Source organism: Acinonyx jubatus, chromosome D1 (genome assembly GCF_027475565.1).
Source record: "Acinonyx jubatus isolate Ajub_Pintada_27869175 chromosome D1, VMU_Ajub_asm_v1.0, whole genome shotgun sequence".
NCBI classification, from domain to species: Eukaryota; Metazoa; Chordata; class Mammalia; order Carnivora; family Felidae; genus Acinonyx; species Acinonyx jubatus.
Window position 1 is genome coordinate 44394396 of NC_069390.1, and position 24331 is coordinate 44418726.

The 24331-nt window shown below is 41.7% G+C and overlaps 1 protein-coding gene across 4 annotated transcripts in view; it reads right to left on the reverse strand.

Moving 5' to 3' along the window:
• The window catches only part of SPON1 (spondin 1), a 257912-nt gene that overhangs the window by 182845 nt on the left and 50736 nt on the right, over positions 1-24331 (reverse strand). For all 4 annotated transcript variants that reach the window (XR_008290454.1, XM_027073076.2, XM_053203462.1 and 1 more), the window contains exon 3: positions 2382-2515. Coding sequence is in view for 3 of the 4 variants with exons in the window: in XM_027073076.2 (XP_026928877.1) it covers positions 2382-2515 (134 nt within the window). In the remaining variant the exon portion in view is untranslated. The remainder of the gene's footprint in view (positions 1-2381; positions 2516-24331) is intronic.

The following is a 24331-nucleotide window of genomic DNA, read 5'->3' on the forward strand; positions in this document are numbered from 1 at the left end:
TCTCTCTTCCATTTGGCCCATGAGAACTTCAAGGGCCAAGAGTATACCTCAGTTTTCTATCTATCGTGGACGCGTGGGTGAATAGAAGCTCAGTTACATTTGCTGAAAGAACGAGCGACTGAACAAGCCACACTTGTTCACTGTTAATGGATAAACATATGTTCACATATGTTCATTGTTAGCGGGTAAACAAGAGATGCCTTTCTGGCTTCTGCCAGGAAGATGAAACACTTCTGGTTTGTGAGAACAAGAAGTCAAAGAAAACCAGAGATCAGAGCCAGGAGGACAAGAAGGATAAGGATTTTCAGAGCAGGAAGACTCATCACATAAATCTCATGTTTTCCAATGTTCTTCAGAGCCCCAGGCTCTGCAGAGTAACCGGGCAGCCATGGGCCAGAGTGTGGGAACCAAAAAGCCACGCTGGGAACCGAGTCTCCAGAGTGAGACACTGAAAGTGCTCATGGACAAAAGTCAGGTCACATGTGACCACACACTAGAACTCTAACCCCAACTTCTGTAGCAACCGGCCTGGGAAGCCAAACCACAACCCCTGTCGTGACATTTGGTACTTGTCAATGACCACCAGCTCCTCTAATTTTTGCCCCCACTGCCTCCTCTATTTCCAACTCAGGACCAACCAGAGAAAGCCAAACATGCTTTCCAAACCAATCACATAAGATGTTCTGCTTTTAGTTAGCCTGCTTCCAACTTCCCCATGTTAATACCCTACCCTCCATTCAGAACACACCAGCAGTCTGCCCTTTTTTCCCCCTATAAAGCTTTCCTCTGCCAGTCTCTGAATCCCTGCCAAAGGCTAGTGATGGCGGCTGACTCCCTTGCTATATAGAGAGTACTGGATAAGTAGCCCCAATTTGTTCTCATTTCAGTGGCCTTTATTTCCACAGGCCTTCTCCCATATTCCAACTAGATATTAGATACATGTTCTATACTGGGGTTTGTATATAAGGTTTTATTTTGAAAAGTCCTACTGCTCATTGTGTTTTTTTAAAAATTCACTGATATAGATTAATGCCAAGAGACAAACGTCTCAAGGAAGATGAGTAAGAATGTTCAGCTTGCATTAAAGTAAGACACAAGTGATATATAGACAGATGGCAGCAAAGGGAAGCCAGACAAAGACAGGGCAGGGCCTGGGCAATGGACAGAGGCTTCCAGAGACCTCTGTAGGCTTATTTTCCGTAAACCAGGCACAGCTGAGTCCAGGAGATATAGGGGCTGGACTGTCTAGTTGGAACACCTCCTTACCAGCCACTCCTCAGAGGTGGGCTGGAATTAACCACAGTTGTAAGACTGTAGAAATGTCCACCTGCCAGAAGTGTAGACAAATGAACCAAATATATAAATAAGGCCCTAGGAGGACTCAAATAAGAGGAAGACGATTGGGGAGGTCCTAGCCCCTTACCTCGATGGGAAAATGGCTTCTTAGATGCTGGGATTGGAGCCCTGTCTACCTATGACAATTTGCCTGCCTGAAATCCTAAAATTCTCAGGATCACTCTATAAAGTTTTAAAATCTATTCAAAATAGGTTACGGCTGCATTTGCCCCACTCGTGAATGTTAATATATGTCTCAGAAAAAAAGGAGTCAAATAAGTTTGGGAAACGCTGGTGAAACCAAGTTAAACAGATATCGTTTTAGTAGGACTTTGCAAAACCTTAAATATGCTAATATATGTAGTGAATCTATATAAAGCACTTTCCAAACTTATTTAACTGTAGAAATTGGTTTCCTGCCCACTTATTTACATCTCCCTGAACATCATTCTATGGCATACCATTTTGGAGACACAGGTTTGAGATAATGCTACCTTTCAAAGGAAAACCACCAGCTGATTAAGTTAATATCTCTTAAAATGCATCGTAACTCACCAAAGGGAGGATCAGGAGACCAGAGAGGAAGTGGCCCAAGAGGACAATTTTGAGGGAAGGAGGAAGAAGACAAAATTATAAAGCAGGGCCAGAGGCCAAGGAGGTGACAGTTGGGTCTCAGGTCAGCCTACCACAATTTAAGGACAGTAGGTATTAAATTCCAGATGGAGGAAGTCAAAGATTATGCTCATCTGGTTTGTAATTTTCCTTAACCAACCCTAGTATTGATATCTCGAGAAGATGGAGAGCGGCCATGAGAATCATTGAACTAGATAAAAATGGAGATTCAGGTGAATGGTTGTGTTTATAGCATTTCATCAGTGATGGCCCTTGGCCCCATTTCACAGTTAAGATAACTAAGGGCAGAGAGATGATGCAACTCATCTGATGCCCCAGCAAAGCCACTGTTCTTTCTGCAGTCACACCTGGAAGTCTTCGATAGACCATAGGGAAGGAGAGTGAAGTGTGACAAGCATCCCTCGTTTACTTACTTTAGAATCACGCAGCCTGTTCCTGCTGGTGGCGCAATCCAGAACACCTGGATCCTTGTCCTCCTCCGTGGGGTGCTTTCGGTGACCGCGACGGGGCAATTACTCATAAACTGTGTTTCTTCTTCATCTATGATCTGTGGAAAACCAGTGGAAAATAAACACATTAAAATGCAATGTCACTTCGGGAAGGCTCTTAAGTTTTGGAGTTGACACTTAATTTTATTTTTAAACCTGTCATTTTGTGTTAGCAGCTCTATATCCCCAGACACCAGAATAGTGCCTGGCATAGAGTCCCAGTCAATGCTTGTTGAATTAACATGAGGGCAGGGATTTGGCACATGTTCCCTGCTCTCTGGGACCAGGATCTTGTGTCAGCACTTTGAGAAACAGACCACTAGGTGATGATCTTGCTTAGTTCGCTAAGATAAGCTGGGTCCCACTTCAAGGAAGCAGGAGGAAGAGGGGGAGGGGGGGTGGTGGGGAGGAGGAAGAAAAGGAAGGAATAATCCAAAGCCAACACCCTCTGAATAGCTAACATTTGCAATTCAGCTACAGTTTTATAAGGTGAAATCAAAATGCTAGAAGAAAACACCCCTTTGGAAGAAGTACACCAAAGTACTTAAACTCTCTCTAAGCTTCATGGCACTATTTACCTTGCGGTCTCTACTTTCCCAGTTTGTGCATTGTATCGGTGTTCTCCCAAGTTAACCATCAAGGTTTCCTTGGACACTGCAAAAAAAACCTGGTAGCCACTTCCATTCCCCAAGACTCAGCATATCTCCTGCTTGCTTCTGGGTCTGCTGCCGAGACTTGCCTATCCCTCTAGTACTGTTATAGACTGTTAGACCTGGAGGGATCTCTTGAGGGAAATCATCTAAATTCAGTTGGTCTTTCGTGCCAACTCCAATCGATTGGCAGGAGCTATGTCATGAGTAGTGCTAATAACAATAATCGATAACATTTATGGAGTGTTTAGTATGTGCTAGATACTCAGCTAAGTGCTTTATCTGAATTACTCATTTAATCTTCAAATACAATTTAATAAGATAATATCCGTATTGTACTTATTTTACTTTTAAAAATTCATATTCCTTTTAGGACACCAGGCAAAAAAAAAAAAAAAAAATGAAGTCACTCAAGCTCCTTAGTTCATCATATATTTTTATCACTAGACAAAGCAAAGGCAATCTCCTATTTTATTCATCTTTACATTCTTTTTTTTTTTTTAATTTTTTTTTAACGTTTATTTATTTTTGAGACAGAGAGAGACAGAGCATGAACGGGGGAGGGTCAGAGAGAGGGAGACACAGAATCTGAAACAGGCTCCAGGCTCTGAGCGGTCAGCACAGAGCCCAACGCGGGGCTCGAACTCACATACCGCGAGATCGTGACCTGAGCGGAAGTCGGACGCTTAACCGACCTAGGCCACCCAGGCGCCCCTCATCTTTACATTCTTTATCCTACCTCTATTTGTATATATCCGTTTGTGTGTATCTTTATAAATGTATATAAAATATATGTATAAATAAAATATACAATATATAAATATAAAAAATATACTATATGTATTATTTGTGTTTATACATACGTGACTTACTTGAAGTTACATACAATTGTTTTGTATTTGAAAGTTTCTTCCACTTAATCTTAACACTTTTAAGATACCGGTGTCCCCCACTATCTGAAAGTACAGCATACCTATGAAACCGTTTGTAAGCTGACATGGCATAAACTAAAGAAGCAGTTACCATTAATTTATGTGGAAAATTTGTTGAGTGTTCCCAGACCCCAAAAATAACCTCTCTAAGGCTCTTCTGACACCTTAAGATACATCTTGCTAACAGATGCACACAACAAATCAAGAGGAAACACAGATGCTCACAGATACAGTTCAAAGCCGTGGGGCTTGATGCGGGGATGCTGAGCACCGTTCCAGGGGAAGGAGGTTGGCCAGGCCACTCTCGCTGCTCAGGGGTGCACTGCCTCCCAACAGCTCACTGCCCAACAAATGCTGCATGCTATTTTCACTTCTTGCCTTTTTTCACGAAAGTGAAAACCGTCTGTGGACCTCCCTCAGTTGGTGAAAACACACACTAGAGTAGGTCTTGTGTAAAAGCGGGGTGGTAGAAAGCGAACTTTCAAAAAGTGGGAATGCCCGTATGCCACTGTTACCGTATGTGAACGTAATTCGTTGCTTCTGACTGCTGCCTAGTATTCCACTGCATGCACAGACCACATTTTACTTATCCATTTTCCCAGTGAGGCGCAGTCAGCTGACTTCCAGATCTTTACCTCCACAAACATGCTGTAATGAAGACCTTCACGCTGCTCTGCTTGGGAACCCACGTGAGAGTTTCTTAGCAATATAAACCATGGAGTGGGATTGCAAAGCTATTGGGTTGTGGATATAAACGTATTAATTTCACTAAGTACTGCAAGACCGTTGTACAGAATGGCTACACCATTCATTCTATTAGCTAGTCACAAGTGTTCCCGTTTTCCCATATCCTCACCAGTACTTAGGATTATTGGGCTTTCTAATTGTTTCTCATCTGATGGATGTAAAGAGGTATCTTGTTTTCATTTAATGCTAGCAACTTTGAGCAGCTCTTCACAAATTTATCAGGTTTCTCCTTCTGTGAATTGCCTCATCAGAATTTTTGCTGGTGGATTTTCCGGTCTTTTTCTTGCTGATTTGTAGTACTTTCTAGATATGAATCCCCAATCATTTACAAATATCTTTCTGTCACCCAGCTGTTAATCTTACTTTTGGAATTTTTCATTTAATAGACATAACTTGCATCTAGTCAAATTTACCAATTTCTCTTCTATGGCTTGCACTTTTGCGGTCTTGCCTAACTGAGACCACAGAGATATTTTCCAATATTTTTTTCCGTTGGCTTTATAACTTTACCTTCCGTGTTTTGGTTTTCAATGCATTTAGATTTTATTTTTTAATATGATGGAATAGGGCTCCAACTCCACTTTTTCCACACTATGAACTAATTTAAAAAATTAGCACATTTATTTATTTACTTATTTATTTATTTATTTTAGAGAGAGTGAGAGAGCGAACAGGGAAGAGGGGCAGAGGGTAGAAAGAGAGAATCTCAAGCAGGCTCCATGCTTAGCGTAGACCCAAGGCGGGGCTCTATCCCAAGACTCTGGGATCATGACCCTAGCCAAAATTAAGAGTCAGATGCTTAACCAAGTCTCCCAGGCGTCCCTAAACTTAATTAAAAAAAAAAAATTTTTTTTAACATTTATTCATTTTTTGAGAGACAGAGACAGAGCGTGAGCAGGGGAGGGGGAGAGGCAGAGAGAGAAGGAGACACAGAATCCCAAGCAGCCTCCAGGCTCTGAACCGAGAGCACAGGGCCTGATGCGGGGCTCGAACTCACAAACCGTGAGATCATGACCTGAGCCGAAGTCAGACGTTTAACTGACTAAGCCACCCAGGCACCCCTAACCTTAATTTTTGAAGAGCAGTTTTAGGTTTCCAACAAAATTGGGGAGGAAGTCCAGAGTTCCTATAGACTCCCTGTCCTCACACATGAACAACTTTCTGTATTACCAATATCTGACACCAGAGTGGTACATTTGTTATAACTGATGAACCTACACTGACACATCATCAGCACTCAAAGTCCAGAGTTTACATGAGGGTTCACTCTTGGTGCTGTATATTCTATGGGTTTTGAAAAATGTATCATGACATGTATCCACCATTGAAGTAAGTATTACAGTATTATACTGAATAGTTTCACTGCCTTAAAAATCCTCTGTATTCTGCCTATTCATGCTCCCCTCCCTCCAACCCCTGGCAATCATTAATCTTTTGTTATAATTGCTTATTAGTTCCACGAGGTTTTTGTTGATTCTTTCAGATTTTCCTACATAGACTATCAGGTCATCAGAGAAAAAAAAGAGTTTCATTTCTTCTTTCCCATTCTGTATAACTTTTTATTTCCTTTTCTTCTCTTATTGCATTATCTAGAATTTCCAGTATGATGTTGAAAAGTAGTGGTGAGAGGGGACATACTTGACTTGTTGTTGATCTTACTGAGAAAGCTTCAAGTTTCTTACCAGTAAGTATGATATTAGGTATAGGTTTTGTTTGTAGATGCTTTTTATCAAGTTGAGGACATTCCTCTCTATTCCTAGTTTGCTGAGGGTTTTTATTATGAGTGGGTATTGGATTTTGTCAAATGCTTTTTCCACATCTATTGAAATAATCACATGATTTTTCTTCTTCAGTCTGTTGAAAGTGACGGATTACATTAACTGATTGTCAAATGTTGAACCAGCCTTGCATTACCTGGGATAAATTCCACTTGATTATGGTATATGTAATTTTTATACATTGCTGAATTTGATTTGTTAACATTTTCGTTGAGGAATTTTGCATCTACCTTCATGAAAAATATGAGTCTGCAGGGTTTTTTTTCTTTTTTTGAAAATTTTTGTCTAGTTTTGGTGTTAGGGTAATACAGGCATCATAGAATGAGTTAGAAAGTAGAATGTTGGTATAATTTCATCATGCAATGTTTGTAGAATTCACCAGTGAGCCCATCTGGGTCTGGTGCTTTCTGTTTTGGAAGGTTATTAATTAGTAATTCAGTTCTTTAATAGATACAATAGATACAGGTCTATTCAGATTGCCTATTTCTTCTTGTGTAAGTTTTGACAGATTGTGTCTGTTAAGGAATTGGTCCATTTCATGTAGGTGATACATTTATGGGCATAGAGTTGTTCATAATAGCCCTTTATTATTCCTTTAGTGTCCATTGGATCTATAGTAATGTTACGTGTTTCATTTCTGATATTAGTGATTTTTGTTTTTTCTCTCTCTCTCTCTTCTTTTTTTTTTTTTTTTTTTTTTTTTTTTGGCTAGGGGTTTTTTTTATCTTTTCAAAGAGCCAATCTTTTGATTTTGTTAGTTTTCTCTATTGATTTCTTGTTTTCAATTTCATTGATTTCCGCTCTCATTTTTATTACTTCTCTTCTGCTTACTTTGGATGCAATTTTCTTTCTTCTTCTTGTTTCCTAAGGTGGAAGCTGAGATTATTGCTTAGACCTTTTTCTTTTCTTTATTTTTTTTCATTAATTTTTTTTAACATCTATTCATTTTTGAGAGTGAGAGAGACAGAGCATGAGCAGGGAGGGGGCAAAGAGAGAGGGAGACACAGAATCCGACGCAGGCTCCAGGCTCTGAGCTGTCAGCACAGGGCCCTACGTGGGGCTCGAACTCACAGACTGTGAGATCATGACCTGAGCTGAAGTCGGAAGCTTAACCAACTGAGCCACTCAGGCAACCCTTTCTTTTCTAATATATACATTCAATGCTATAAATTTTCCTTAAGCATTGCTTTCGCTATATTCTACACATTTTGATAAATTGTATTTTCATTTTCACTTAGTTTAAATATTTTTAAAATTCTTTTGAAATTTCTTCCTTGACTCGTGTTGGTTAGAAATGTGCTATTTATAAAATAAAAAAAAAAAAGAAATGTGCTGTTTATGGGGATTTTTCAGCTATCTTTCTGTTATTGATTTCTAACTTAATTTCATTGTAGTCTGGGAGCAGACATTGTATGATTTCTTTGTATTTGTTAAGGTGTGTTTTATGGCCCAGAATGTGGTATATCTTGGTGAATATTTCATGTGAGCTTGAGAAGAATGTGTAATCTGCTATTGTTAGATGAAATAGTCTATAGATGTCAATTATATCCACTTTATTGATAGTACTGTTGAGTTTGGCTATGTCAGATTTTCTGACTGGTAGGTCTGTCCATTTCTAATAGAGGGGTGTTGAAGTCTCCAACTATGATAGTGGATTCATCTATTTCTCCTTGTAGCTCTACCAGTTTTCACATCACATATTTTGATGCTCTGTTGTTAGGTGCATACATATTAAGGATTATTATGTCATCTTGGAGTACTTAACCCTTTATCATTATGTAATGTTCCTCTTATTCCTGATAACATTCCTTGCTCTCAAGTCTGCTCTGTCTGATATCACTACAGCTACTCTTTCTTTCTTATGATTAGTGTTAGCACTGTGTATCTTTCTCTATCATTCTGCTTTTAATTTATATGTGTCTTTATTTTTAAAGTGAATTTCTTATAGACAACACATCAGGGTCTTGTTTTTGATTCACTCTGTCAATCTGTCTTTTAGTTGGTATATTTAGACTATTCATGTTTAAGGTGATTATTGATATAGTTGGATTAATATTTGCCACATTTATTTTCTATTGGTTGCCCTTTTTTGTTTTTATTTTTGCCTTTCACACTTCTGTCATTTTTGGCTTTGATTGAACATTTTATATGATACTATTTTCTCTCCTTTCTTAGCAAATCAATTATACTTCCTTTTTTTTTTTTTTTTTTTTGGCTTTTATAGTGGTTGTCCTAGAATTCATAGTATACATTTATAACTAGTTCAAGCCTACTTTTAAATAACACTATACTGTTTTACAGATAGTGCAGTCACTTTATAATGACCAAAGATTCCCAGTTCCTTCCTCTGGTCCCTTACACTGTTGTCATTCATTTCACTTATACGTGGCATGTATATAGATGTAAACATACATAATTGAATGTATTATTGCTATTATTATTTTGAACAAACTGTTATCTGTTAGTTCAGTTAAGAATAACAAAAAATAAAAACTATTTTATTCCTTCACTTATTCCTTCTTTGATGCTCTTCTTTATGAAGATCCAAGTTTCTGAATTATATTATTTTTCTTCTCTATAAATAACTTCTAAAGCATTTCTTGCAAGACAGGTCTACTGACAACAAATTCCTTCAATTTTGATTTGCCTGACAGTCTTTATTTCCTCTTCACATTTGAAGAATAACTTCAGAGAGCACAGAATTCTCAGTTGGTATTTTGTTTCAACACATTAAGTATTTCACTCCACTCTCCTCATATTTGCATGGTTTCTGAGGAGAAATTGGATATAATTTTTATCTTTATTTCTATATAGGTAAGTGTTCCCCCCCCACCCCCCCACACACACTCTGGTTTCTTTCAGGATTTTTTCTTTACCTTTGACTTTCTTTAGCTTACAGATGACTTTACTTGCTGTTAGAATGGAGTGGTGACTTCCAAGCTTCTTACATGTGGGATGGGACACCAGAAGTCCACACCGTGAATTACTTTCACACTACTTAATCCATCTTTCCCCCATTTTGTGGGGGATTTTAGGATGCCACCTCTGTCATCTATAGGATGACAATGTAGTTTATTGTCCAAACAAGGATGAAGAGGGTGTTACTAACCATTGTTCTGGAATAACAGGCAAAACTGAGACTTTCCCAGGCAAATGGAGCATATATTCAACCGAATCCTATACCGTTCCCAAACATGTTTCTGGGCTTTCCATTTTGGTCTCCTGCCCACCCCCTGCCCACAGCACTGTAATATATTTTAAAATCTAGAAGGGCAAGTCCCCTTTCCTAGCTCGTCTTTGTCAACAGTGTGTTATCTTTTTTTGTTTTAAGTTTATTCATTTATTTTTGGAGAGACAGAGAGAGTGCAAGTGGGGAAGGGGCAGAGAGACAGAGGGACAGTCCCGAGCAGGCTCTGTGTTGTCCTGGGGGCTTGAACCCATGAAACCGTGAGATCACTACCTGAGCTGGAACCAAGAGTCAGATGCTCAACCAACGGAGCCACCCAGGCGCCCCTGTGTTATTTTCTTGTAAGTCTTTATTTTTACATATATAATATACAAACTCTAAAAACTTACTTACCTCTCTGTCATTGTATCTTCCTGATGTGACGAAATCCTAACCTAAGATAAACTGCTCACCCTGTGATAAGACTGATTGTCTCCTATATTAATTGACTCCTAGCCTTGAGTCTGTCCTGCTATACTGCTCTGTGTATCTGATAAAACCTCAGCAGATTAGACTCTGGTAAAATACTTTCTATTTATCATTTTACTTTCCCATTCTTGACAACGATGATCTCAAATCTCCTCCACTCTCCCCAAACCTCCGATCTTTATCTCTCCCCTTACTCCTATTGTTTTACCTTGCTTCTTACTTTACAGGAAAAAACAGAAGTCATCAGATGTAAAGTCCTTCATTTTCTCGGCTGCATCTACCCTGTCCTCCTTCTTGCTGTTTATAATAGAGGAGTCTTACTTTGCCTACATCTCTGCTTTGCTCCCATCACTTCTACCTGACTCTAACAATTACATTTCGCCCCTCCAGATTCAACTTTTGCCCCCACGAAATCATTCCCTTTAGCCTATTAAGCACATTGGAGTCTTTCCCATTGAAAAATTAAGCAATCCTCAGTGACTCCTCCATTTCTCCCCAGTTACAGTGTTTTCTCTCTCTGTCACGAAATGCTTGAAGGCATTGGCTTGGCTTTCTGCCTTCACTTCACCTCCCACTTATTCTCAGCCCAATCCCAGGAGTTTGGGGAACATCACGGTACCCAGACAGCTCTAGCTAAGACCATCAGTGCCTTCTGCAGTGCCTAATCCAGTAAATACTATGTAGTCTTTCTTCTTGAAGCACTCTCTCTCTGCTTGGCTTTAGTGTCATAGCTCCTTCCTGTCCTACCAACCCCTCCACTTTCCTGTCTCCTCCACTTTCTTTGGCTGCTCATCCTCCTCTACCGGTCTTTGAATCTGAAATGGCTCAAGGCTAGTCCTAAGCCCTCTCCAGTTCTGACTTTATTCTGTCTCTGCAGGTGATCTCATCCAACTCATGGCTTTAATTACTACCTATGTGCGGATGAGTCACAAGTTTATCTTTCCAGCATTGGTCATTCCTCTGGTCTCCAGACATGTATCTCTGACCTCCTATCTTCTATTTGCATTTCCTGTTGGATTAAAACCACCCCAAATCCACCTTGTCAGCAACTAACTTTACTATCCTCTGTCTAGCCTGGCCCTAATTCAGTTGTGCGAGTCAGAAACACTGGATGTCCACCTGGGTTCTTTCCTCCTTCCCCCGCTTCACATCCAGCAGCTGTCCATTTTACCTTCCAAATATCTCCTGAATTCCTACAACCATCATTACTACTACCCCAGACTAAGCTATGTCATTTTTAATCTGAACTAATATAAAGTTATTCTAAGTAGCCTTTGTACCTTGTCTCTTGCCTTTCTCCAATTTGTTCTCTATATGGCAAGCCAAAGTGATCTTTCAAAAACACAAATATAATTACAATATCCCCCTCCTTAGAACAATTTCATTGCTTCTAGAATCAAGCTTTTCATTGCTTCTAGAACCAAGACGGAAATCCTTAACAAACTTGAATCTCTGCCTTCCTACCTCTCTAGCCTCATACCGTGCTATCTGCCTCCTTGTTTTCTGCACTTGGCTACACTGGACTTGTGTCTTCTCCTGCCAAAGCCCGACAAATTTGTATTTGCTTTTCCCTCCCGTCCTTTCCCTCTCTCCATCTCCCCCTCTTCTTCCTTCTTTCCCTCTCTCGTCTCTTCCTTCCCCTCCGTCGTTTACTTAGTCTCAGCTCACTTATTTTTTCATTGAAAAGACTTCCCTGCCTTCTTCCACATGGCAATTCCCTCCCTTATATGTTCTCACAGGACACATCTCTTTCCTTTTAGACACTGTAGTTTTTAATTTTACATGCATTTGTTTGCTTGATTAATGGCTACTTCTCTAATAACCTGTAAGCTACACGAGGGCAGGCATGATGTCTTTTGGTATTTTTTCTCCTTGCTTTCCCACTACATAGCACAGAGCCTGATACATAACTAGGTGTACCTGCCTCCTCCCTTTGGTTGTGAGATTCCCAGCTCTATGTTTGGGCTATAATATCTGCCTTAGCTCCCTTAGACAACTCCTTGGACTTCCTTCTGACTTGGGACTGTTTTTCTAGATGGTTATTAATAGCCTTAACTATAATAATAATAATAAAAAAAATAATAATAATAATAGTTACCATTTTTGAGTACTATATTGGCCAAGGCCTTTACATCTATGGTTTCCATTCCCACCCCACTCCCTCCCCCCCATCAAAACTGGCATGCATTATTAAGCCTATCCTTGAAGAAACAACTGTGACGTGATGGGTTAACTAACCTGTCCAAGTCCAACAGTGGTAGAGCCAGGGTTGAGCCCTACCTGGCTCTAATGTTTATGCTGTTTCCCTGTGCCACAGTCCCTCCTAATAGTGCCATCCCCTTATCTTAGGTAAGAAGTTTCTCTCTAGTCAAGCTTAGTCCCATGGAACCACATAGACTGCCTATACGGCCCATAACAACTAAATACCCCACTCCACACATAAGTACTTGGTAAATGTAAATAGTACTTTGCTTCATATTTTCTTAAAGGGTGCTTAGTTTCCCTTTTGCAGCTTTGTTGATGTGAGGGTGGATTTCTAAACAATGTGACTTTCTTGGACTTGTGCACCGGATTCCAGTTAGAACCCCCTTTACTGGCAGTCACAGAGAACTTTCGTAACTTTTCAACATTTAAAAACTTTGGGATGATTTTAGGTGACTGTATCAGAAAAGCCAAAAGTAATTAATATTTAATTAACATTTTCTATGTGCCAGATACTTAGTATGGTCACATAATTGAATCCTTGATGGGAATAATTATTTCCATTTTACAGATGAGGAAATGAAGCTCAGAATGATCCATTCTGACCTAGCGCTGTCTGAAGCCAAAGCCTGTGCTCTTTCCAGTTGCCTCTGGCAAAGATTCTAATGGGGGATAAGACTAAGACCCTTGGCCCAGTACTGAAACAAAGAATGTTTTCCAAGACATCGAAGCCACCTCAGGTAAATACGGTTGTTTATCCACAACCTCAGTTACCAGATGGTAATTAGGCATTGAACAGAAGGTTGTTTCTTCCGATTCAGAGAATGCTCCCAAAGTTGTTTGCTTTTCAGAAAATATCAGCTTCTTCCAATAAGCCTTGGGTCTATGAAAACCTGTTCTTTGTTTTTCTAGATGGTTATTAATAGCCTTAACTGTAATAATAATAATAGCTACCATTTTTGAGCACTATATTGGCCAAGGCCTTTACATATATGGTTTCCAATCCCTCCCCCCCACCCCACTAAAAATAACTGGTAAGGATCATTAAGCTACCCTTGAAGAAACAACTGTGATGTAGATGGGTTAACTAATCTGTCCAAGTCCAGGTTAGTCTCCCCTTGTCTCCCAGAATCTCCACACTCCATGTGGTCTGAGTAAAGCCACCACGTTAGCCATCCTCCAAATGACTAAATAAAGCCTTCACCACTCATTTCAATCTCTGATTTTTTTTCCTGACTACCTGAGACCAAAAACTTAAGACATATTACAATGGGCAGTTGTGTCTGGTAGTAGTATTATGGGTGATTTTTCTTTCCTTTCTGTGCCTTTTGTATTTCTAAATTTTCTAAAATAAGGATGTTTTATTTTAAAAAAATTTAAAAAAATATTTATTTATTTTTGAGACAGAGAGACAGAGCATGAGTGGGGGAGGGGTAGAGAGAGAGGGAGACACAGAATCCGAAGCAGGCTCCAGGCTCTGAGCTGTCAGCACAGAGCCCGATGCGGGGACGCTTAACTGACTGAGCCACCCAGGCACCCCGCTAAGTTTAAGTTTAAAGTCACTTGGGAGAGATTTGATGGTAAAGCAGGCTGCTTGGCTCCCTTCAAGAGAGAGCTTAAGAGACCTGTGACTGGTCTTCATCCAGCCAAGTGAGCCAGGTACAGCAATCCAGGTTCAAACAGGGAGACAAGGTTTAATTTCCAGAATGCTCAGCAACCTATAGTTAAGTCAACTCGTTGGGCATCTGGTCATGAGCAGACTTTTCAATACTAGCTTTCTAAGCTATGTCATCAGCATGACTGCAAAAGTTTCCAGAACTTTTCATTAATCACACTCTTAGTCCTGAATCACATGCCATACCCATTTTGAAAGGTGCCTCATGACCTGCCTTTACCCTTAGGGTGTCTACTCTTCCCTCATCCTATTTATGACATCACTTTCTTTTCAGACTTGAATACACAATACTTCTTTTTAAAAATCTAATCTTGGGGTGCCTGGGTGGCTTGGTCGGTTGGGCGTCCGACTTCGGCTTAGGTCATGATCTTGCGGTCTGTGAGCTCAAGCCCCACATCGGGCTCTGTGCTGACAGCTCAGAGCCTGAGCCTGTTTTGGATTCTGTGTCTCCCTCTCTCTCTGACCCTCCCCCGTTCATGCTCTGTCTCTCTCTGTCTCAAAAATAAATAAACGTTAAGAAACTTTTAAAAAATCTAATCTTGATCCCCCTCCTCAACTCTGATCTATATTCTCTCCGGATAGGTTGTCTCACCCTTCTGGTATGGCAGACATAAGCCTCAAGAGAATAACCTAAACAATGTCAAGATCCCAGATGGAGTCTCAAGCATTCTAACAAGTGGGTGGACCTCATGGCAGTGGGACATCTGAGAGAATACTATCCAGAAGTTCATGTAGGTGGCATCTTGGACATTTATCTTCATGAAGCTGAGTTCAGACAGAGATCAGGGCTGGTGGTCAGGGTCAGGGCTCCAGTTCCTACATGAGAACCAAGAAGAAGTTGGATATTTGGAACAGGAACTTGGAATGGCATCCACAACAGGAAAGTGGTCCCATGAGCATGGTCTTGGGGCACATCTGGCAGGAGAGGGTAGGTTTAGAAACTAGGGCCTTGGTTTAAGAAGGGACTTCTGTTGGGGGGATGTGAGATGAAAGTAGGGGAACAACTTAGGAGCCCAGTAGTCAGTACAGGGCATCACAACCAAGGATGCCTCTCAGGGGTAGTAATGTGATAATCCTCAGTTGGGACAGTGGTTGCTTAAGCATTCTGTCCTCAAGTCGTTATTGATCTTGGTAGTGGGTGAGCTGAGTCTGAGGGAGAGGACAGTAGTACATCTAAATATGGATTGTTGCATCAGAAAGTGCAGGTGACACTAACACTTAGGGTCAGTTATGGTGGAGAATGAGGGAAGATAGGTCCTTTGGTATCATCCATAAATATTTATTTTTTCCCTGGACATTTGTGTGAAGTAGTGTGGTAGATGGAAAGCATGTGAATGTTTGAGTCAGATAGATCTGGATTAAATCTCGGTTCCACCACTTTCCAGTTGGATGACTTTGGCCAAGTCCACTTGGCCTTATGAGTCAGTTTTCCTTATCTGAAAAATGAGGATAATAAAACCCATCTTGCTTGGTTGACATAAAGAATAAATTCACAAAGCATTCAATACCTATAACAAGCCCTCAGTATATTGTAGCTGAAGGGATGTGTTCCCCCAAAACCTTACGCTAGCAAATTATATTAATACCAAAGGAGAAGATCCTGGTGAAGAGCAGCAGGAATAAACTTTTCATTATTATTATGCAAGAGGTACTTCTTCAATGTAGGAAAATTAGAACACATAGAGAAGAAAACATTATGAAACAGACATTACTCATAATTCTACTACCCCCAAGAGAGCATTATTAACCTTTTGATGTGTATCTTTTCAGATTATACATATATGCACAGGAATATATGCCATTCTAGAAAATAGGGTAGCTAGTGTCTTGTGACCTTTTTTACTCAATAGCACATCATGAACTACTTTCTTTTGTACTCAGTGTATCTCTCAATAAAATTTTTCTATGATTTCATAATAGCCCATAGTATGGATGGTCCACTCTTTAACCTAACAAACTTCAGGGTGTTGAACATTCTGTTGCTTACAATTTTTAGGCTATTCTGATCATCTCTTGTGGCTAAATTTCACATCTTTAATTTTTCTGGGAGTGAAATTAATGTACGTTATTATTGCTTGATCTTTCCAGGAAGGGATTTTGAACCATTTAAGTAAAATCTAAGCAAGAATCCAAAGAAAATAATCCCAGTCATTAAATAACCTCTTTCTAGTTTCCCATGTGTATTTTTTTAGTGCAAGTCATGGAAAGAAAGACAGCTGCTTTGCTTTACGAAAGAGCTTTCAATACAGATTTTTAAAAATTAAAATGAGGATTTTGCCTTTATTGCTCTAAAGGATAAATTTATTTTAGAAAAGTTTACAAAGACAGAAAAGTAAAGGGGAGAAAAGTCCCTCACTATCTCAGTAATTTTGGTTTGTTTGTTTCCTTCTAGACTTTTCTCTCTTTATATTTGGAAACGTGTAGATAGCCGTGTTCATATTGCTTGTGTAATGTTGTGTCTTGTTTTTTCCATTTGTTCTGGGAGCCTCCACATGTGTACAGGTTTTTCTAACACATCAGAAACATTATTTGAATGTCTGTGTTGGCTGCATCATCCAGGATAGCTTTTGACAGTCCCTCTTCTAGTCGTGAAGATTTGGGTCCAAATCTTGCCCTCTTTCTGTACAAAGATCTTCACCTCTCAGTGCCTATCTATATCCTCTCACCAGTTGTTGGCATCCTCTCCTACACTAGCATCTCTTTCAACAGATTATTTTCATTTTATTCATTTCATTTACCCTTTCTGCTCTATCTTCCCTTTGCCAGGGGCATGCACTCTACCTCCCAGACCTGAGAAGCATGTGACAACCTGGGGGAGGAGCAGTGTAGAGGTGACCATGAGCATTGTCTGTGGCCCTTCTGTCACCTTGTTCTGGGCACGTGGCCTCTGATCCGTGGAGGTTGAGTCCTGGGAGCTAATGGATTATGTTCCCTGCTGAAAAGCAGATTAATCCTCTATGCTATATGGGCTGTTGCACATACTGAGAGCAAACACAGCGGGCCAGACTTTGGAGCAGGGCTGGACCAGGACATGTGGGTGCCCTGTGCAAGCTGATAATCTGCCCTCCTTTCAAAATGATATTCTCTAAGTATCTGCCCAACATTCATTTGGAGGAGAGGCTGAGCACTGTGCAGGAGGAGGCCGGAAGACTGCTAGCTCAACTCTCACTCTCTCTTTATTGCCCTGAGCAGTTCAAGTCTTGGCCCTGGATGTGCACACCTCACCTAGCAACAAAGAAGCCTGGAAGGGAGCCTAGACACCATCTCTGGTCACTTAAGCACACCTAGTAGGAGGCAATGGTAAAGGGCCTGGGAGAATCCAACAGCCTATTTACTAGTGGTATGACTCTGGCCAATTCCTTAACCTTTCTGGAAGGAGTCTTCTTATTTGTAAAATAGGTGCTGATTACAGTACCAACCTCAATGGCCTGGAAGGGTTTTAATGAGTTAACGTATGTAAAATAGTTACAGAGGCTCCTGGCACAATGCTATCACTATGTGTATTACAATCATGGTGTGTTGTTTATAATAATAAATATCATTGCTGTCATGTCACGCTTGCTCTTGACAGTTCTGGTAAAGATCATTTTCTCTCATCTCGTTACATTTCCAGTGATGTTTTAGTGATTCTTACAGACTGTGATCCTGGCACCAAGCCAGCTGGCCTGAACCTAAATCCAGCTTGGCTTGGGAGCTTCAAGTACAGTGAGCAGGCTCCAGTGGAGCTGTTGTGTGTGTGTGTGTGTGTGTGTGTTGCCTGATCAATCTGTCCACAGTATAGCCCTTGGTTTAAAAAAAAAACAAAAACAAAAGAACTTCACCTTCTACTTTGGAGATGCTAAGACAGACAGAGATGGACTTGGGGGGAACTGGTAATTTAGCAGGCGTAAGTAATCCTCAGTAAGAGAAGAGCCATCTCCCTTGGAAGAACCAGGAAGAGAAGGAAGACTTACTTCCCCTTCAAACCAAGTGAAATATGCCTCCTGGGGTCCTCAAAGACAGCATGGGGGTAGTAGAGAGTACGATGCGTGGGCTTTCAAACAAGGCAGACCTGGGTTGGATTTCTTAGTTACTGAATGACTTTGAAAAAAATAATTAACCTCTCTGTGCCTCAGTGTCCTTCTCTGTAAATGGCTGGGTCATGCTGATAAAGGAAGATCTCCCAGGTTCCTAGAAGGGTTAGGTGCGCAATAACTGTGACTTCCCTTAGAGACAATCAGAGAAAGGGCCCTGATGGCATCCTTAGGGCCCAGAGCCTAGCAAGTGATTGATACATGGGAAATATAGGGCATCCCAGAATGCACAGTCACGGCAATAATGTCATCATTTATTGAGTCCATGCTCTATGCTGTGGCTAACACTTCATATCCACTACTCCACATAATCATCCCAATAATCCTGTGAATTCAGAAACAGGGACTAGGAAGTGGGGAGCCTGGGCTCACATCCCCCAGAACCCCAAAGCTAGTGCTTAATTCCACTGGTTCTAACTCGTTCCGTCGTCTTCCACTTGGGGGGCTTGTGTCAGTTTTGACTCAATGCTAGAAAATCACTCTGATAAATAGGCTTAAACAAATAGAACCATCTAATTGGGGAACATTATACTATGTAGTCTAGTGCCCAGGAAATAAATCAGACTTTTAAGTTTTATATTGCAATACAGTGGAAATGTTTAATAATTATTGCCAGAGAATGGTATAATGCAGTACTAAAAATGAGTAATTGAAAAGCCCATCAAGGCAGATGAGGCCTCTTCTCACTGAATTGATCTTGAATACTTTACATAATTATTTCATTCAGATTTATGATCAGCTCAGCAAAGTGTACATCTCTCCTGCTCTGCCTGTAGCTGTTCAGGAAGCCTTTTCATATTGCGCTGACACCTTCTGGCGTGGACAAATGAATGTCTCTTGAATGCGAAGAGGACTTTCAGTGGTTTGACTTCATTTGGCAAAGGACAAAGTTAGGAGTGAAAACTCAAGTTTGCTGAGGACCTTCTGTGTCCCAGTCACCATGCTGGAGTTTATACGCATTCGCCATGTTTGTTCATTTAAAGTCCACAACAGCCCTGAGAGGGGAATATATATTCCATCTCACAGAAGAAACTGAGACTCAGAAAAATGGTGTCACTTACTCAGATTCACCAGGCTGATAGCGAACTCACATCAGGTTAGTCTGGTTCTAAACCAGTGGCCTTTCCACTACATCACCAGCCTCCAGAAAGACCCTGTGTGCCCAGAGAAGGCTTGGAGTTTTGGAGAGAGGATTCTGGTAAGGTCAGATGCTGGGATGTGGGGGGGGGGGGGGGGGGGGAGTGGGGGGAGGGGAGGGGAGGATCCCATACAGATTTTATTTGCAGTTCTGGCTCTTTAAACATCAGAGTTGACCCCTCCCCCCTTCCTCATTCTGTCATTCTTACAGTGTCAGCACATCTAGGCAGAGAGGGACCCAGCCCTGTCTCCATGAGGATTACAGTTCCCCATGTATTCAGCTTCACCACCCTGCCCAGATCACCAGCAGCTGTGGACTTTATCGGAGGCAAAAGCTTATCAGCCTGCCTCTCCCAAGAGCGTGTGGCGTGGGAGTTCTTGGCAAATTTAGTTCACTGGCAAGTGTGGACAGATGGTTGTTAGGATGAGCCAGAAACCTTTGTTTCATGTCAACATGACCAAAATGAGGAAAAGTGGGGAGGGGGTAGGAGGAAAAGGATGGGCTAGCTTACAGGCAGGAAAAATAACGCGATTTTTACATTGCATTTAGAAGATTATAAACAGAAATGTAAGACTCTGTGACTCTCCCCTACCCTAGCATAAGACAATGACATTTCCAGCAGAAGACTGATTTTTCTCCCCAACACCCCAGTCTATGGTGCTTGGGTTGTACTCTGCTTTAGTCAGTAGACATCAGCACAGGGCAAAATTGTGCTCCCTCCTCCCCTACCCCCTCACCATGAGGATGGGTTAAGGTACTGCTGAAGGTTATTTCACAAGAGGCTTAAATGGGTCATCGAATGCCTTCATTCTCCAGGATACAAAAGCAGGTCAGCGTCCCCTCTCGTGTTTTGGTTTTGTTTTGTTTTAGTGTGAAAACAGCAGACATCGTGCATGGACTTATTATATCTTACAGAATATGGTACACGTCTGTGAACTTCTCCACACCTTGGGGAAATGCCAAGCTTTGATCTAGCTAGATTTTAACACTAAGGATCTTTCTTAAGGAAGTGGATTTGTGGTAACTCATAGTGGCTACTTGTCAAACACATGCAATGCAGTTACTACTGACCAGTGGGTACCAAGCACTTGCAAAACAAATCAAATATCTGAGGAGAATGCATTTTGTCTGCCTAAAGGTAGAGGGTTGGGCTGAGCAAACTGATAAGATAATGCGGAAAAGGGTGTGAGGCATCCCTTCTGCTCTAGTGAGGCACCTGAGTTGGGGGCAGTAGGGAGGGGGCCAAGATGTGAGTTCCCTGGCTCAGGCTCACTGATGATAGGAAGAAGCTCTCTCAAATAATTCTTAGAAGCCAGAAAATCAGCTGTTGTCTTGTCAACACAGTATTGTAGGAGAAAGAACATGAATTGGAAGGGCATGGGGCTGGGAAGAACAAAGGGAGAGAGAGGAACAGAAAAGCAGCAATAGATTGAGTGTTCTTCGTTGGCCATGGACTGTGTTAAGAGTGTCCATTTGTGACCCTTCCAACTCTCACGGCGATTCCCTCTCAGATGCTGTTTCTCCTTCTTGGCTGCTAGACCGGCTTCTGCTCGTGGTCTCACTTTACGTGCCACTTCCTCTGGGAAGGCTTCCAGCCCCTGAGCCAGGTGTGCTAAACTCTGTACCTGCTCCCACCCCAGACCAGCTGAACCAGAAGCTCTGGAAATGGGGTCAGGGTAGCAAAGTCTTTGGCTGATTTTGATGGAGACTTAGGATGAAAACCATCTTGAGTCTAGTCCCTCATATGCAAAAGAAGGAACGGAGTCTACCTTGCTTACCTTTGTGCCCCTAGCACCTAGCACGGTGCTGGACACAGCACATACACTTAATTAATCTTTGCAGAATGAATAGATGAATTAATTAAAATTAGAGAAGTATTACTACTCCTTTTTCAGAGAAGAGGAAACTGAATCACGGAGGCAGAAATCACTGGCCTCAATGGCAGAGCTGCTGTAAAAGGAGAGACTAGGGGTAAGCTCCACGGGGGCAGGGACCTTGTCTGTTTCATTGCACCGTTGCCAGCGCCTAGAGCTGGTCTCAGATAGAACAGGAGCTCAGTACATGTTTACTGAATAAATGATGCCCCTGGTCTCTCTTAATTTACAAATCAGTCTCTTTCCACTACATCTTGCAATCAGCCCTGTATCTGCCATTATCCATGTGGCTTTGCACAAGTCACTTCTCTCTGGATCTCAGTTTCCTCAAATGAGGACACTGGGTGAGATGGCTTCCAGGATTCTTCCTAGTTCGAATCACAGCCGACTGCCCTGTCATCCTATATTGTCACTTTGAAGGATGCAAATCTGGCTATGATGCCAGCACTTTCCACATGCAGCATCTTCCTATTTGCTAAGAGGCCCCTGGATCACTCCTTCCAAGCTTTTTTCTGTACTTCTCTTCCTTCTTTCCCTGCTTCCTGCCTCTCTTTACTTTCTCCCTCCCTTGGCAAGTTTTCCCAATAGGCATGCTGTGGTCAGCAAGAGCTCGCCTTAATCTCCTGGTCAGCCCTTGCTCCAAAGAGCAAATCCACAGCTCAGAAAATGTAGCTATTAATGTATCATCCCCCAAAATCCAATTGAATTGAAAAGCATCATTTTGTTGATATAGTTGTAGCACCCAGGAAGAAGGGAACTCACATTTGTTAAATGTGTACTACACGCACGGAACTTCACTATGTTATTTTATTTAAGCTTCCCCTTGACTGCCTGCCAGGTGTGCCTCCACAGTATCTCTCTCCAGCACCCCAGAGCACCCACACTCCACAAACCACAGCGGCAACCTCCTAATTTCTCTCTCTGCTTCCACACTTAACCCCTGCAATCCCATCTTCCTGCAGAAGCCAGGGTGCACATTTAAAATTACAAGTCAAAGTCCTGTCACTTCCCTGTTTAAAGACTTCCAATGGCTTCCCACTGCATTTAAAATCCAAACTGGAGGCGGAGAAGGGGGGTTGTGTGGCACCTGGGTGGCTCAGTTGGTTAAGTGTCTGACTTAGGCTCGGGTCATGATCTCACGGTTTGTGAGTTCGAGCCCCGCGTCGGGCTCTGTGCTGACAGCTCAGAGCCTGCTTTGGATTCTGTACCTCCCTCTCCCTCTGCTCCTCCCTGACTCATGCTCACGCTCTCTCTCTCTCTGTCTCAAAAATCAGTAAACATTAAAGAAATTTTTTTTAAATCCAAACTCAGGGATGCCAGCCTGCAATTCCCTACCTCACCTGTCCCCTGCCAACTTCGTGGACATGATCTCCTGCCACTCTTGGGTCTGACCACCATGCTTGCCTCTTAAACATGCTCCTCTCCAGAGCCTTTGGTGGCTCCCTGGGGCCCGCATCCTACATGATCCTACCCAGAGATCTTAAAGAGTTAGGAAGGAAAAGAGTGACCAACAGGCTGAGATAAACTTAGGACTTCCGTGGCCACTGGTTTTCCATGTGAACCAACATGAACTTGCTTTTAATTTTGCTCCTCACCTTCACTTCTCTGTACTCTGCCACAGGAAGGGAGATGATTCTACGGATAAAGTTCAGGGCATTTGCAAAAGGTGGTGAAGAGCCAAATACGCTGCCTGCTCTTCACCTGCTGAAAGATTTCGGTAATTTATCACTTGATATTTTCAGACAGTGAGGGAACAGAAGTTTAGGGGAAAGAAGCTAGAATTTACTGAGCCATGTGCCAGGCCTTTTAAACATGATTTTGATGAATCAGCAGACCAGCCCTCTGAAATAGGTAGCATGAACCTTTGTTACAGAGGAGAGAAGTGAGGTTCAGGGGAGTTAGTGAGTTCCTGAGAAACACACAGCTTTCCTAAAGGACAGAGCCACTATTTAAAAAAATTTCCTTTTAACATTTACTTATTTTTGAGACACACACACACACACACACACAGAGGGTGAGCAGGGGAGGGGCAGAGAGAAACGGAGACACAGAATCTGAAGCAGGATCCAGGTTCCAAGCTGGGGCTTGAACTCACAAACCATGAGTTCACAACCTGAGCCAAAGTCAGATGCTTAACCAACTGAGCCACCCAGGTGCCCCAGGAGAAAGCCACTATTTTATCCAGCTGTAACTGATCGTAAATCTCAGGCTTTCTCCTCTGCCCGTCCTCCCTTACGGAGCACATCCGTTTTTCCCCAGGAAGAAAAAAAAAACTCAGAGTAAACAACAATGTATGAGTAAGTAAGGATTAAGATATAAAAGTGAGAAAAGGCTGTTTTCCAAGAGCACATTTGAAGCTTCCATTTACCTGTGCTAATTGTAATATCTTCACAATAAGTTGTTCTTAAATATTCATTAAATTGGATCCCCTGAGGGCCTGTACTTGAGAACTCAGTTGGCTGATACTCCTGAATTCCTAACTGTACTTGAAAATAACCAAAAGTCTTTTCTCCCAAAGCATTCTATAGTTTAGCCTGGTAACCAATTCAAAATGACCCTGCGCTCAATTAGTGCTTTTCTGCCTTTTTCTTTCATTCTTGAACCTTAAGGTCAAACTTCAACAGGGTCACCTGCTGAGCCCCCTGCTGAGCTCTCTTTCCAGATGCTTGTTGCCAAGAGAACAATCCTGCTTTCAACAATAGAAACAACAATCAATGCTTGCACAAAAGATTTAAGGACAATGGGAAATGTGGGTGAGTTAATTATGCTCCTAGTCCCTTTGTTCCTCACAAATAAAGGGCATGGGTGATCAGTGAACTTTCCAAGCACAAGTTACCTTACACAAAAGAAATGGGTTCTCAGGGATCCAATAAATGTCCTTTTGCACAACTTCATTTATATCAGAAATAGCCTCACTGTTAGGTCCCTGGAGGAAGGAGCCAGCGCCAGAGCAGGAAGTCAAAGACACTCATTCTAGGGGAACTCACTTAACCTTTCTGGGCCTTGGTTTTCTCCTGTAGAACACAGCTCAATGGCACAGACATCCCCATGTCGTTCTAAAATATATGGTTCTGCTCTCAGATGCTGCCTGTTTCAGAAGGGCTGAACAGAGCCATGGATTAGATCCCAGTGCTTTGGACCTGTTTTCTCC